The 16,475-nt window shown below is 42.3% G+C and overlaps 1 protein-coding gene across 4 annotated transcripts in view; it reads right to left on the bottom strand.

Moving 5' to 3' along the window:
• Nucleotides 1-16,475, bottom strand: part of fxr1 (FMR1 autosomal homolog 1) — a 109,704-nt gene that overhangs the window by 80,047 nt on the left and 13,182 nt on the right. For 3 of the 4 annotated variants that reach the window (XM_070883424.1, XM_070883425.1, XM_070883423.1), the window contains exons 2-3: nt 12,859-12,911; nt 12,240-12,333 (exon numbers count right to left, since the gene is read on the bottom strand). The exons of the other annotated variant lie outside the window; for it this stretch is intronic. In XM_070883424.1, the coding sequence (XP_070739525.1) occupies nt 12,240-12,333; nt 12,859-12,911 (147 nt within the window). The remainder of the gene's footprint in view (nt 1-12,239; nt 12,334-12,858; nt 12,912-16,475) is intronic. 4 annotated transcript variants of the gene reach the window in all.

Raw genomic sequence — 16,475 nt, 5'->3', positions numbered from 1 at the left:
AATGTGCAAAGTTAAAGCACATGGGATTGGGGGTAGTGTGCTGACGTGGATTGAGAACTGGTTGTCAGACAGGAAGCAAAGAGGAGGAGTAAATGGGTACTTTTCAGAATGGCAGGCAGTGACTAGTGGGGTACTACAGCCCTGTAGACCATGAGCTTGGTGACAGTTTTGAGGTACTGGGCTTCAAACACTTTTCCTCAGGCGGCCGAAGGCTACACTGGCGCACTGGAGGCGGCGTTGGATCTCGTCATCAAATCTTGTCGTTAACACCTGCTCTTGTTGATAGGAAACTCCCGAGATAGGGGAAGTGGTCCACATTGTCCAGGGCCACGCCGTGGATCTTGATGTCTGGGGGGGGCAGTGCTGTGCAGTGAGGACAGGCTGGTAAAGAACCTTTGTCTTACTAATGTTTAGCATAAGGCCAATGCTTTCATATGCCTCGGTAAATACGTCGACGATGTCCTGGAATTCAACCTCTGTGCACAGACACAGGCATCATCCGCGTACTTTAGCTCGACGACAGAGGTTGGAGTGGTCCTGGACCTGGCCTGGAGACGGCGAAGGTTGAACAGCCCCATCACAGAACAGACTCAATTCATGTCCAGACCAGGGTCAAGCAGGACTGCGTCTTCGCCCCAACCCTCTTCTCAGTCTTCCTCGCTGCCATGCTCCACCTCAGTTGATAAGCTCCCCGCTGGAGTGGAACTAAACTTCAGAACCAGTGGGAAGCTGTTCAACCTTGCAGCATAAAGATGCATCGGCAAGTACTATACACAAAGTAACGTCGTTTTCAGGCAGGAATTCATATGGCAGAACGTACACACCTGCAGCTGCACGACCTCAGATGACTCAGTCTGCCATCAAGTGTGAGTGCAAGGCAATTAACACCTTGTTGGCGCTGCGGAGATGATCATCGAGCCCAGCATTGCCGCATCAAACACTGTTCCACAGCCTTAGCACGCATAATGGGACACCTCCAGTGAATGTGCAAACGAGCTGCAAACCATGTTGCAGAGGAAGACCGATCCATGGCAGATCAAACTGAACTGGAGACTCGAACTGAGGGGGCAGAAGTGTATGGGATACACACGTTCACCACGAAATGTCCACTGATCATATTAAAAGTTGAACTGAATGGAATTCCAGTATCTGTGGAATTGGACACGGTTGCAAGTTAGTCCATCATGAGTAAAAAGACCTTCGAGAGGCTGAGATGCAACAAAGTACAAAGGCCCAAGCTGAGCCCTATTCATACCAAGCTGAGAACTTACACTAAAGAGCTGATCCCTGCAGTAGTAAAAGTATCCTATGATGGAGCGGTGCACGAACTACCATGATGGATTGTACCAGGAGATGGCCCCACACTATTCGGCAGAAGCTGGCTGGGAAAAATCCGCTGGAACTGTAACGACATCATAGCGCTTTCGTCCGTCGACGATGCCTCATGTGCCCAGATTTTGAGCAAGTGCCCGTCGTTGTTTGAGCCAGGCATCGGAAATTTCTCTGGGGCGAAGATGCAGATCCACTTGGTTCCCAGTGCACGACCCATCCACCACAAGGCACATGTGGTGCTATACATGATGCGAGAGAAAGTGGAGATCGAGCTGGACAGGCTGCAACGAGGGGGCATCATGCCGGTTGAGTTCAACGAGTGGGCCGGTCCGATTGTTCCGGTTCTCAAGGGCAATGGCACAGTCAGAATTTGTGGGGATTTATAAAGTAACAATTAACCGTTTTTCACTGCAGGACCAATACCCGCTACCCAAGGCAGACGACCTAATTGCAACGCTGGCAGGAGGAAATACGTTCACCAAGTTGGACCTGACCTCAGCCCACATGACGCAGGAGCTGGCAGAATCTTCGAAAGGCCTCACCTGCATCAACACGCACAAAGATCTGTTCATCTACAATAGATGCCCATTTGGGATTCGATCGGCGCAGCTATTTTTCAAGGGAGAGTCTGCGAAAGTCGGTTCCACGCATCATGGTTTTCCAGGACGTCATATTGATCATAGGTCAGGACATCATCGAACACTTGCAGAACCTGGAAGAGGTTCCAAGTCGGCTAGATCATGTGGGACTCGGGTTGAAACGCTCAAAGTGTGTTTTACTGGCGCCAGAGGTCGAGTTCTTAGGGAGAAGAATCGCGGCAGATGGCATCAGACCCACCGACGTTAAGACGGAGGCCATCAAGAACGCGACGAGACCACACAACGTGACGGAGCTGCGGTCGTTCCTGGGACTCAATTATTTCCTACCCGGGTTAAGCACCTTGCTAGAATCCCTACACACATTGCTACACGAGGGAGATAACTGGGTATGGGGGAAATCACAAGAGACAGCTTTTCAGAAAGCCCGAAATCAGTTATGTTCCAACAAACTGCTTGTTCTGTATGACGCATGTAAACGTTTCGTGCTAGCTTGCGATGCGTCTTCGTACGGGATCGGGTGTGTGTTACAACAAGCAAACGAATCGGGAACATTGCAACCGGTCGCTTATGCGTCCAGGAGTTTGTCCAAGGTCAAAAGGGCCTACAGCATGATTGAAAAAGCAGCTCTGGCATGCGTTTACGGGGGTGAAAAAAATGCATCAGTATGTGTTTGGCCTCAAGTTTGAGCTCGAAACTGACCATAAGCCGCTCATCGCTATTCTCAGAGGGAGCAACGGTATTAATACCAATACCTCTGCTCGCATCCAAAGATGAGCGCTCACGCTGTCTGCATATAATTATGTAATTCGCCACAGGCCAGGCACAGAGAACTGCGCTGATGCTCTCCGTCGGCTACCATTGCCCACCACTGGGGTGGAAATGGTACAGCCTGCAGACTTTCTCTTGGTGATGGATGCATTTGAAAGCGAAAAGTCTCCCATTACAGCCCGCCAGATCAGGACCTGGACCAGCCAGGATTCTTCACTGTCCCTTGTAAAAAAAACTGTCCTCCATGGGAGCTGGTCCAGCGGAGACGCATGAAGAGATCAAGCCGTTCCAGCGGTGCATAGACGAAATGTCCATACAGGCGGACTGTCTTTTGTGGGGTAATCACGTGGTTTTGCCTAAGAAAGGCAGGGAAACGTTCATACACAACCTACATAATACCCACCCAGGCATAGTAATGATGAAAACTATAGCCAGATCACATGTGGTGCCCCGGCATCGACTCAGATTTGGAGTCTTGCATGCGCCAATACAACACTTGCTCTCAACTGAGCAATGCACCCAGGGTGGCACCGCTAAGTTTGTGGTCATAGCCCTCCAAACCGTGGTCTAGGATCCACATTTACTTCACTGGCCTGTTTCTAGGCAAAGTGTTTTTGGTTGTTTTGGATGCTTATTCAAAATGGATTGTTTGTGTAATAATGCCTGTAAGCACATCCACTGCCACCATCGAAAGCCTACGAGCCATGTTTGCCACGCACGGCCTGCCTGATGTCCTGGTCAGCGACAATGGGCTGTGCTTCACCAGCGCTGAATTCAAGGAATTTATGACCTGCAATGGGATCAAGCACGTCACATCTGCCCCATTCAAGCCTGCATCCAACGGCCAGGCAGAACAGGCAGTCCAAACCATCAAGCAAAGCTTGAAACGCATGTCGGAAGACCCACCTGTCCAGAGTCCTGCTCAGCTACTGCACAAGACCCCACTCGCTCACTGGGGTTCCTCCTGCCGAACGGCTCATGAAAAGGGCACTCAAAACAAAGTTCTCTCTAGTTCACCCTGATCTCCATGATCATGTCAAGGGCAGGTGGCATCAACAAAGCATATACCATGATCGCGCAAATTTGTCATGCGATATTGAAGTCAATGACCCTGTATTTGTACTTAACTATGGAAATGGTCCCAAATGGCTTGCTGGCACTGTCAGCCAAAGAAGGGAGTAGGGCGTTTCAGGTCAAACTCGCAAATGGACTAACTTGCAAAAAGCATTTAGACCAAACCAAACTGCGATTCACAGACAGCTACGAGCAACCTGAAGAGGACACCACCAACTTCGACCCTCCTATAAACACAAAAGTAACAACCGACATCACGGTTGACCACGAAGCTGAACTCATCATCCCCAGCAGCCCAGCAAGGCCAGGTGCGCAGCGAAGGCCCAACCAACTCACTTGTATCTGTGTTTGTCCCGAGACGATCGACTAGGGAGTGGAAAGCCCCAGACTGTCACCCTATAAATAAGTGTACTGTAGACTTTTGTGGGGTGGGGAGAAGTGATGTTACGTATACAACACCTTGTAAACAGCATTCTACCGCCACCAGTGGGCACATCGGTTGGAGTCCCAAGGGATCCCAGCATCCCTTGGGAGCACTGCATAAAAGCAGGCCTCCCATGCTGTGCCAGCACTCTGGAGTCAGAATAGATACACTAAGGTCACACTTACTCAAGTCTACAGTACTCAGTCACATTGTTTTATTTGAGACATAACCAGAATTATGGTTTATTTTATGTTTGTAATATTGCTCGGTCTTATTTTGGGATTAATAGCAGTAACATCTAACATAGAAATTAGGTGCAGGAGCAGGCCATTCGGCCCTTCGAGCCTGCATCGCCATTCAATAAGATCATGGCTGATCATTCAACCTCAGTACCCCTTTCCTGCTTTCGCTCCATACCCCTTGATCCCTTTGGCCATATCCAACTCCATTTTGAATATAATCTAACGAACTGACCTCAACAACTTTCTGCGGTAGAGAATTCCACAGGTTAACCACTCTGAGTGAAGAAGTTTCTCCTCATCTCGGTCCTAAATGGCTTACCCCTTATTCTCAAGACTGTGACCCCTGGTTCTGAAACTCCCCAGCACAGGAACATTCTTCCTGCCTCTAACCTGTCCAATCCCGTCAGAATTTTATATGTTTCTATGAGATCCCCTCTCATTCTTCTAAACTCCAGTGGATACAAGCCCAGTTGATCCAGTCTCCTCTTATGTCAGTCCTGTCATCCCTGGAATCAGTCTGGTAAACCTTCGCTGCACTCTCAAGTCAAAAACGTCCTTCCTCAGATTAGGAGACCAAAACTGAACACAATATTCTAGGTTTGACCTCACCAAGGCTCTGCACAACTGCAGTAAGACCTCCCTATACTCAAATCCTCTCGCTGTGAAGGCCAACATGCCATTTGCCTTCTTCACCGCCTGCTGTACCTGCATGCCAAACTTCAATGACTGATGGCTAACCCTTCTCCTTATTTTGCAGCATTAGGATTAGCAGCAGCAGCTGTGGTTGCATGTGGTTTGTTGGTCAGGCATGATGAGTCTTTTTTTATCTCTGAGAATGTGGGAAAATGTACAGAGACACTGAAGTTGAGAATGTGGGAAAATGTATAGAGACAGTGAATTGAACAAAGGATTCATGGAAGAATAGCCTTAAGAATGTCAGACTGCAAATGTTACAACATTGGCACAAATAACAGACTGGCTCAAGGTCTTGCTAAGTCACACCAGTAAACTTGAAACATTAACAAGGGTGGGTAAGGCTCTGAAAGGCTCTTTGTGTAAAAAAACAGTTGAACAATTGCTGCTACACATAACTACAGCCCATACCTAATTGGGCCAGGAAGACCAGATGTCGGCTCATGAGTGGACAAAGGGAAGGAGGGATCATAAGGGGATAGGCTGAACTGAATGTCACTAATTGTATCATGTACTGAAAATGTATAACCATTGCACACCTACATTGTAACAGGACTTGTCCGTAGGGAGTGGGTGCACTCTATAGGGAGAGCATTCCTTCATTCTGATAAGTCCCGGCCGGTGAAACAATTAATAAAGTCTGCTTTGTTATAAGCGACAACGGTGTTCGACTCAGTGAATTCGCTGAACCAGATTGAGGGAAAAGAATCCGTATTAACATCTCCAGTATTGTTTTTAATTTATTTAGGTGGAATGTTAGCATTATTCGCTTATATAGCAGCGGATGCCATTATTGAATCTATAAAAATTTCCCATTTAAACGCCTGGACTTTCCTCCCTCCTCCCCATTATGACAGCGGGAAGAAGCTCTGGATAAATGTTCGCTGGATGGAACGCTTAGCTGTTAACTAAAATTTTTATAGGTACGGAAGTATTTTCGCTGGTCTAATTATTACATCCAACATTCCATCAAAAATGCAATTTGTAACTATAACCATCCCCCCTCCCCCTTACTTAAATTATCCGCTCTTAACTTTAATCAAAATGTATTTAATATCCAAAATTGCTGGCAAACACTTTAGGCTAGGGGCTACTGTCTGTGCTTTAATAATCATCTATGAGGAGTCCCTTCAGCCAGGGATAGGAGCGGGCCAGCGCAGATTTCTGTAACTGCAGGTAAAGGGTTTTCCTACGGTGCTTCTAAGGTCTGTGCGCCGGTTTGAAAAATTGTGTTTGTGGGGAAAGTTGGCCTTATGCCCAGAAATGGCATGCAACCTTCTTTTACAGTTACACCAGCGCTAGAATGTATGGCACCAAACATTCTGGCGCTGATAGTAGACACCGGCACCCCAAGATTGGGGAATCTTTCAACTGAGCTTCAGTGCCAAAAGAAAATCACTGGCCGCTGAAAAAACGGCACCCAGTACTGGGCAAAATTGGGGCCTATATTCCATTTGCCATGTTCTTTCCCACTCACTGAGCCTGTCTATAACCTCTTGAAGCTTCTTTGCATCCCCACCTAGCTTTGTATAATCAGCAAACCTAGTATTACATTTGGTCCTCATCCAAATCCTATAGATCGTGAAAAGCTGAGGCACAAGCACTGATCCTTACGGTACCCCACTAATTACAGCCTGCCAACTCCAAAATGACCCATTTATTCCTGCTCTCTGTTTTCTGTCCATCTACCCCCAATCCCATGAACTATAATTTTGTTTAATAACCTCTTGTGTGGCACCTTATCGAATGCCATTGGTTTCCCTTTATCTAATCTGCTAGTTACAACCTCAACGTCAAACATGATTTCCCTTTCATAAATCCGTGTTGACACTGCCCAATCCTATTATTATTTTCTAACTGCCCTGTTACCACATCCTTAAGAGATTCTAGCATTTTCCTTACCACTTTTAGGCTAACTGGTCTGTAGTTCCCAGTTTGCTCTCTCCCTCCTTTCTACTAATATAACTAGTGGTTACATTTGTTATCTTCCAATCTGCGGAAACCGTTCTAGAATCTATGGAATTTTGGAAGATGACCACCTCTATAGCCACCTATTTTAAAACCCTAGGATGTTGGCCATCAGGTCCAGGGGATTTATTGACTTTCAGTCCCATTAATTTCTCCAGTACTATTTTTTTACGAATACTAATTTCTCAGTTCCTCATTCTCGCTAGACCCTTGGTTCTCCACTATTTCAGGTAGGTTTGTTGTGTCTTCTTCCGTGAAGACAGATACAAAGTACTTGTGTAATTTCTTTGCCATTTCCTTATTCCCCATTATAATTTCTCCTGTCTCAGCTCCACATTTACTTTTGCCAAGCATTTCCTTTTTACATACCTATAGAAGCTTTTACAGTCTGTTTTTATGTCGCTCGCTAGTTTACTCATTTTATTTTCCCTTCATCAATTTTCTGGTCGTCGTGCGACAAACCAAGCGCCCCACCTATCCATCTCTTCAACCACCACCTGTCTACCTATTTCACATACTGTAGATCCCGCATTGGTCTCATCAGTCACCTTATAACTCATTAGTGTGGAAGCAAGTCATCCTCAACTCCGGGGGACTGCCTAAGGTCCTCCTTTGCTGAATTCTAAAATCCTCCCAATTCTTAGGCTTACTACTCTTTCTGGCAACATTATAAGCCTCTTCTTTTAATCTAATCCTATGTTTAGTTTCTCTTATTAGCCATGGTTGGACCATTTTTCCCGTGGTGTTTTATTCCTTAAGGGAATGGATATTCATTGCGAATTAGGAATTATTTATTTAAATGTTTGCTTTTCTCCGGTCAAATCTTTTAAATCAAGTTTCCCAACCTACCTTAGCCAACTCGCCTCTCATACCTACGTCATTTGCTTTGTTCAGGTTTAGGACCTTAGTTTCGGACTTAACGAAATCACTTTCACAAGCAACATAAAATTCAATCATAGTATGATCACTGCTCCCTGGAGGGCCCTTTACTACAAGGTTATTCATTAATCCTGTCTCAATACACAGTACCATGTACTAGATCTAAAATACCTGCAAAGTGAAGCTAGGATTGAAGAGTCACATGATGACATTTTCTAGCTAGATATATTCAGTAAGTAAAAAATTTTAACATTTGAGGTTTGTGACAGACTGTCAAAATAGAATGACATTGTCCAGAGCTACCTCTCATTTCAAACTATTACATCTTTTCATATGAACTTTTAGCTGGACCCAAGTATTGCAGATTTAACATGGAACTAAAGTTCTATAATCTGAAAGGAACTTTAAGGCCTGAATTTAAGCAATACACAATTCCCTTTGGTGTGTTAGCAATCAACTGCAAGGAAAGGAGACCTCTTGTGTATAAGTTATTAGCTATGAACAAAATACAAATCAAGTCTAAGTGATTTGGCTAGTATCTCGTGTTAGAGAAATAATAATATATGCAAGTGTGCGACAGAAACAACATGGGGCTCTAGATCTATGATTGTCACTGCCACTAAGAGGATGTCAGGTCAGAAGTCCCAAAAGACATAATTTCAGGTCGAATCCAGTCAGTATCTTTCCAAATACTAAGGGGCTGTCATACACTTCTATTTGGACGATAGAAAAAGTTATAATTACTGGCTTGTTAAAAAAAAAAGCCAACCACAGCAAAATTTTCAATTTGACTTGGGAAATACTGCAAATACTTAACCAGCACCAGTACACAACTTCAGATGGTACTGATACTTCAGGGTTATGAGAGTGGAGAGCAGTTTGATAAAAATAAAATGTATGAGTGCTGCTCAAGATTAAATGGATATCCTCCAGAAACATTATGCACGGTATTCAGGACAAGCACATACTCAAGTGTAGCAGGAGTAAAGTAACCAAAAGTGCTCTGGAATAGATCAATAGGGAAATTAAGAGGGGTGTGAAAAAGGAAAGATTTACAAAGCTTTGAGGAAGAGAGGGTGTGACCATTTTGCCAAATAGATTATACAAAAAAGTAGCCAAGAGTGAACAAAGCAAAGTTCTAGATACACTTGAGGCACTAGAAACGATTAAATTCCTTTCATTGGACGAACTGATTCAAAGGTGCTAAGAGAGTCAAGCAAGGAGATTTGTGAAGCACCTGGTCATTTTCAATTAACTTAATGAGGAGGTTCTGACGAACACAGAAAAATGCAGCTCCCATATTCAAGAAGGACAATAGCACAATACAGATGCCTTGCAACTATGGACTCATTGTAAAACTAATGGAATTTGCATAATAACATCCTAAGCCAGTGCTTATCTGGCTAATTGCATTTCTGAATTTTAAAAAGGAGTATTAGATACCAGAGTTAGCCATGTGATCGCCACTCATTTTTGCACAGCATACACATTTGTTCTTGAACCTTTTTGTTAATTTATTGGTAAAATGTTACATTGAAAAGCAAGAGTGTGCAGATGGTTTGATTGCTATGAGTACTTAACTTCCTTGGTTACTCAATAGTGGCAAGAAAAAAAAATGCATTTATGCAGCGCTTTTCACGACCTCAGGACGTACCAAAGGATGTTACAGCCAATGAAGTACTTTTGAAGTGTAGTCAATGTTGTAATGTAAGGAGATGCAGCAGCCAATTTGCACAAAGTCCCACAAGCATCAATGAGATGACCACGTAATCTCTCTTTTTTTTTTAAAAAAGTGATATTGGTCAGAACTCCCCACATTTCTTCGATAAGTGCCATGGGATTTTTCAGATCCACTTGAGGGGGCAGACTGGTTTTAACGTCTCATCTAAAAGATGGCACCTCCAACAGCGCAGCATTGTCCAGGTAATGCATTGGTACATCATCCAATATTATGTCCTCAAATGTTGAGTGGAACTTGAAGTCACAATCTTCTGACTCAGGCTAGATTTCTACCATTGAGGGAAAGCTGATGTAAATATACATATGAAGCATATTTACCTGTATGTTAGGCGATTTCTACTAAAATTAGTGCACATAAGTGAAATGGTGTCATTGTCAGCGATTTCTATTGGGCCAAACCATCCTAAACGACAGATAAGCAGCTTTAGAAGTAGATCCTACCTGATCAACTTCATGGTATTTTTGAGGCAGTGACATCCCAGACATGATATGTGTGAGGAAGTCATATGATATATTGTACCTAGAGTTCTGAAAGGTATTTTATAAACTTGTGTGTGAAATTCCTTTACAACCTAAGGTGAATGGGCATCAAAGGCAAGACACGAACATGGATTAGCAACTAGCGAAAGGAGAGAAAGCAGAATGTAGTTATAAAGGGAGCAAGGAAGTTTTTTTGGGGTGGGTGAATCAGCTTATGAGAGGGGTATTTCAAATGAGATGCCTTCCTCAGGAGATCCATGCTGGGACCATTTCTACTTCTGATTTATATTAATAACCTCAGTGCAAGGTAGCTAAATTAGCAGACAGCACCAAACTTTATTTGGGGGCCAGGAAGTGAAGAAATGATTGTGGATTCAGAGAATGCAGCCAAGTTATTCACCAGTGGCAAATTAAAGTTCAATACAAACAGATGCGTATTGAAAATAAAATTAGGACGCACATATACTTCATGGATAGGACTGAACTTACCAATGGGGAAGTTCAGACTTCGGGTGTTAGATTCGACATTCACCATATTTAAAACAGTCATAGTGAGTAGAGATAAACAATATTTGGACTATATTCCAGAAAGCACAGAGTATACACAGTGCCATGGTCAGGACACACAAATGTAAGATACTCACAAAATGAATTAAAAAGGTGGCTAGAAAAAGATTCTTGAGCGCCCATTCCCGCGCTCTTAACACGCTAATAATTTTAAGCAACACATTGCTGAATTAAGCTCAACGCTTCTAAATTCACTCGCATCTATAAGCTAATTTATGAAGGAATGCATTTTGTAGACAAAACATAGAAAATGTTGAATTTGAATAGGACTGTCAAAATTGGTTGCTGTGGCCCCAAGTTTCCACATGATTTGCTCCTGATTTTTTAGGAGCAACTGGTGGAGAACGGAGTATCTTAGAAATCGGAATTCTCCACATTTAAGTTTTCTGCAGTTCTAGTCAGGTAGAACAGTTCCACTTTGGAACAGAATTTTTTCTTCAAAAGGGGGCGTGTCCAGCCACTGACACCTGATTTCAAAGTTTCCACAGTGAAAACGTACTCCAAACTAACTTAGAATGGAGCAAGTGAAGATTTTTGTAGGCTTGAAAAAACCTTGTCTACACATTAAAAAATCAGGCGCAGGTTACAAATTAGGCGTCGGGAACGAGGTGGGTGGGGTGGGGGGGGGGAAAAAGGGAAGTCATTAAATTCTACAATAAATCCTTAGTTATACTTATACAAATAAATCCAACCTGAATAAAAATTTATAAGCAAAGAAAAGATTAAATAAACCATGTTCCTACCTGTGAGAAAGTGCTTCAGGCAGGCCTTTCAGGCAGCCGTTTGCCGTCGGGCCCGACCAACGGCGGGGGGGGGGGAGGGGAGGGCGAAAGCTGCAAGAAGCCTCAGTGCTTGAGGCAGCCGTTTGCCGTCGGGCCCGACAGACGGCAGGGGGAGAAAGCTGCAAGAAGCCTCAGTGCTGATCATGGAAGGGCAATGTGGTTTTATTAAAAAATGTTAAAAATTGAACAGCTACAAAGAATTTGAATAGTCTCAAACAAGTGCGTGTGTCCCGTTTATCACAGTCTATCTTTAATTACAGAATGCACTCCCTCACACACAGAAATATCAAGAAAATTAAAATGCAAGCCTTTGCAAGGGTTCAATAAACAAATTTTCACTTTTTCTGCAGCATTTTTTAAAATGGCCGAGTGCCAATGTTTACTTCAGACTGCGTGTGCGCGAACGCTCCAACGCGCAGGGTTGCCGGCACGAAAAAAAACTCATTTAAATTGTACCCGCCCCCTCCTACTTACAAAATCGGCGCAAGTGATAGGCTCCGCCCCGTGCGCCGCGCCAAGCAGACATTGAGCTGCAAAGCGCTCGAGAATAGCGCGGTTTTTTTTTCAGGCGCCATTTTCGGCGCGAAAAACGGGCGCCCAGCTCAGAGGGGCGCCTGTTTTGCCGCGTGTGGAAACTTGGGGCCTGTGTGTGTTGTGTTTACTGTATGTGACTTAATTATTATAAACTCACCTCAACTTCATCCCCTTCGGTGATCTCCTTTTTGAGATCAGAAGGGGGTGGTAATCGCACATCACAGAAAGGAATCTGACGTGCCGGTTGCCAACTATTAAAGGAAAAACAGTTTGTCAGAAAAATAAATGTTAATATAAAATTGAAAGAATAGCATCTAAAACAAGTATATTTTCCAATATCTGAAATTTCCTCCATCTAGAAAGAAAACATTGAAATATATGAAACCACAGATTTAACAGGCAGTTACATAAACCATTGAAAAGGTACATAAAGCAAGTTAGCCAAAAACTGCAATAAGGAAGTGTTACGCAAGCAGGGTCTTAACATTTAACAGCACTTTTGAAATATTTTGCAAAAGTCGAGCAGAGTAGCATCAAATAAATATTTATTCTGTCCAAACATTTTAGCTGTACTTCTGGTGAAGGAGCAATGGAGGGAGAGGAGTGAGAGGGGAAGAGGTAACAGAATGGAGACTCATTCGGCAGCAGTAATTATACGCGTGGGTTCAAGGCAATACTGCTAGAAAACAAACATGGATAAGAGACCTAAAATTGCCAGTAGTTCTTTGATGTAGGTATTTAAAGTTAAGTCTATCACTTGACTAGAAAATACTTACTTGTTCTCAAAGGTAATGGCAAGTGAATCTTCAAACACATCTTTAACAAATGCCTAAAACAAAAACAAATTATTTAAAACTGGAATTTACAATGAAATAGCAGTCTATTACATATGACTTAGCATTTAAGATATATGGAAATAAAGTCAACTGGATTGTCAAGATTTTAATAAGCTAATGATTTCTTGTATTGTGAAGTTAGTTCTATTAGTACCACATTCTTAATCCACTTTGATCGATCACAAAAGGAGATAATCAATTACAAATCTAAGCTCCATTCAAGTCAGATCATTAGATCATGATAAACAATGCGGCTTGCAGCCAGATATAAATAGGACAATGATTTGTTCTGTATTAGTACAGTCAAGTGAAAGTGCGGTGTAGTGTTTATCTAAAGTTTATGCTTCAATTTTGAAAACAGATGTGCCCATGACTAAGGAGGTCATTTACTTTTGAAGTGTAGTCACTGTTATATGCACATATAGACAGGTCCCACTTCTCTTTTTTCACTAGATTGCCAGCTCTGTATACTGGAGGCAGGAACATCTATTCTTGCAAAGATTCCTGCTTCCAGTATACAAAGTTGGCAATTGGGACCTGTGGCATTGGAAGTTCACTGCCAGGAAGAGTGGGCTCTGCTTGATGAATTCATCAGCAGACTATAGGGGTGGTCATCAGAGGAGACAATTCATACTGTAAATTGACAGGCCTGGAAAAGAGCTATTTCAGATGCACTAAAGCACACATGGTTGATTATGGGGCAATGTTAACTAGCTCCAAATCAGCTGTTCAGGCTGCCACATGAATGGTACTGCAAAAGCTGAATGTCTGCACGAAAAAGGGGAAGATTCATTAACTATATGCTCTGTGGATTCTCTACAAATGTAGGATCTAGATCAAGGGATATTTTGCAATTCCCCTCAGTTCACATTCTTTGAAGGTGCATACAGGATACTGAAATGTACTTTGTCATACTACTGTTGGCAACCAATAAACTACCAAGCAATTTGCATCCAAGATTCTAAAATCTGGTAGAGCATAAATCAAGCTCATTGCACTTCAAATTAATAATTTATCATGCAAGTCAATGGTCCGTTTTCACCATACCAACTACCTGGATTTTAACATGGAAGGTCAGCATTTGGGAGCAATCTGGAAAAGTCAATGGGGATCAGGCATGGCTTTTGGGAAAACTGAGTCTGGTCAGTCTGCTGAAAATTGAAATGCCATTTTTTTTCCAAAGACAAAAATCTGTCTACCATTTTCTTTTTTTTTTAAAGTTCAAAATTATCTGAAGGGAGCAATGCCCATACCACCATATATGCAAGACTAGGAGATAGGAATAGGATCAGTATTTGAATGAAGTATATATAATTAATTTTCTGCCTAGAGTCCTATTGTCAAATAAAATTTGGTTCGAAAAATTTATTTGCCATTGTGCCTTTATTTTTTTTTAAAACCGTAGATAATCTATCACTACTAAGAGAGAAAGAAGTTTAAAATTCCAAAATGTTAATAATACAATAGATGTAAATAATACTTAATATTATTATTTCCTTCTTAAAAGAACAATGTACCCAACTATTCTGGATGGCATACACCTTGACTTTGAGAAAATAAATCTGGTGCCTTGGACATTTGCATTCCCCTTCAAACTTCAGTCCAACTGCTTCCCTCCAACGTAAGTGAAGGCATAAAAAAACTAAATACAGCAGATGCTGGAAAGAACAGAAAATGCTAGAAACACTCAGCAAGTCAAGCAGCATCTGTAAAGAAAGGAACATAAGAACTAGGAGTAGGCCATTTGGCCCCTCAAACCTGCTCCGCTATTTAATAAGATCATGGCTGATCTGATCATGGACTCAGCTCCACTTCCCTGCCCACACCCCATAACCCTTTATTCCCTTAAATCGCTCAAAAATCTGTCTATCTCCGCCTTAAAAATTGACATTTCAGGCATAGCCCTTCATCAGAATGGATTATTTCTATACAGATGCTTCCTGACTGTTTTTGAAGTGAAATCATATTGGGGATACCGACAACATAGGTTGAAAGCCTGTAACTCACTTAATTTTGCAAATTACTTGTTCTCATGTCACAGGTTTTTTTGAGGTTTTTGTTTTTAAAAAACAACTTTGTCAGCACTTTGGAAGCAGTTGGTCAGCTTGTGTTATGTTCTTTGCCTAGGTTGGCATGCAAGCGTTTTTAATAGTTTGTTTGGAGGATATGTTGCCCTCTAACTCCCCCTCTTTCCCTCCATGGACCACAAACCCGCTGTATATGCTCTAATTTTTCTTTCCTGTGTGTCTGCCTTCTGATTGGCAAAGCAGGACAACCAAGGTCAAGAGCTTGGTAAAGTGGGAGAATGGAGTCTGCATCTGATCATTGCACACAAGTATGATGAGTGTAGTATGTTGAAGATTAACATACTGTACTAGTTTGCTTTCAACTTTGAAAATCAAAACCATTTCCATAATCTTTAAAGATGTTTCAAATTGTTAGTGATACAATATTACAGCTGCTATATCTTGTGGCATGATTCATTTGAGGATTCAAACATATATTACCACAAAATACAAAGCTTAAATTACATCGTGTAACATGGAATACATTTTGGTGCATTCTATTATTATTTCTTGTTCCTCATATTGCCCATTTTACAAAAGTGAAAATGGATAAGAACTTTGTTCAAAAAGCATTGCCAAGAATCGTAGTTAAAAATGCTTGAATACCCCAAAGTCAATGCAATCTTACAACAAATTAAACTATATTTATCAGCCAACTTCTCATTTAATTTATTCAACCTTATATACCCTTAAAATGGTTATAGCCGATGTTAGGCAGTATGATTTGTCAAAGTACAACATCAACAGTGCCAAAACAGGATCCATGACATCAAGCACGCTCCTCCTTTCAGGCACCAAGTTCATCCTTTCCATTCAGATGGACCACATCAAGTTTTGAGCAGATCAGTCACAATCTGTCATCCTTGCACAAAGCCAATTATAATCTCCTATGTACCATTTATGTCTGGAGTCTAGATGGTCTCTCCTCCATGGCAGAAGTGAGCAGTTAAAATGAGCATTTCTCCTCTTAATTTCTAAAGATGCTAATGATCATTCTCCAGATTACCATCAGAAACCTTAACTTACATATACTGGGCTCATTTCATGTATTGATACCAGAAGGAAACAAAATTTGCTGTTTCAGTAGGCATGTATTGTTGGTTTTTAAGCAGCACCAATCTACGATACTGAACAGGAGAGAGGGATGCCTTCAAAAAGCTTGACAATTACGTTGGACCACCACAAGAAGGAAAACCCTTTCCTATTTAAATTACTCTCACTTTGCCAGGGTTGCAACATAAGTCCGGTCTTTGAGCATCCCATTCAAACTTAAAATTCAATGGTGAAAAGCCAGTCCAACTGACTTAAACGGTTTAACCCAGGTCACTTTTGCTTTTTGCAGTGATAATCTCAACTTCCCCATGCCCTACCGTGGTCTTATTTCCCACAAAGCCAATTTGGTAAACAGAGGCCAAAAAGAGTGTTAGGCCACAATGGTGATGCCACTTTTTAAGAAAGGAGGGAGAGAGAAAATGGGTAATTATAGACCAG

This window comes from Pristiophorus japonicus, chromosome 6, assembly GCF_044704955.1.
Source record: "Pristiophorus japonicus isolate sPriJap1 chromosome 6, sPriJap1.hap1, whole genome shotgun sequence".
Lineage (NCBI taxonomy): Eukaryota > Metazoa > Chordata > Chondrichthyes > Pristiophoridae > Pristiophorus > Pristiophorus japonicus.
The sequence above is the reverse complement of the archived record's forward strand: the minus strand, read 5'-3'. Positions and strand labels throughout refer to the sequence as shown.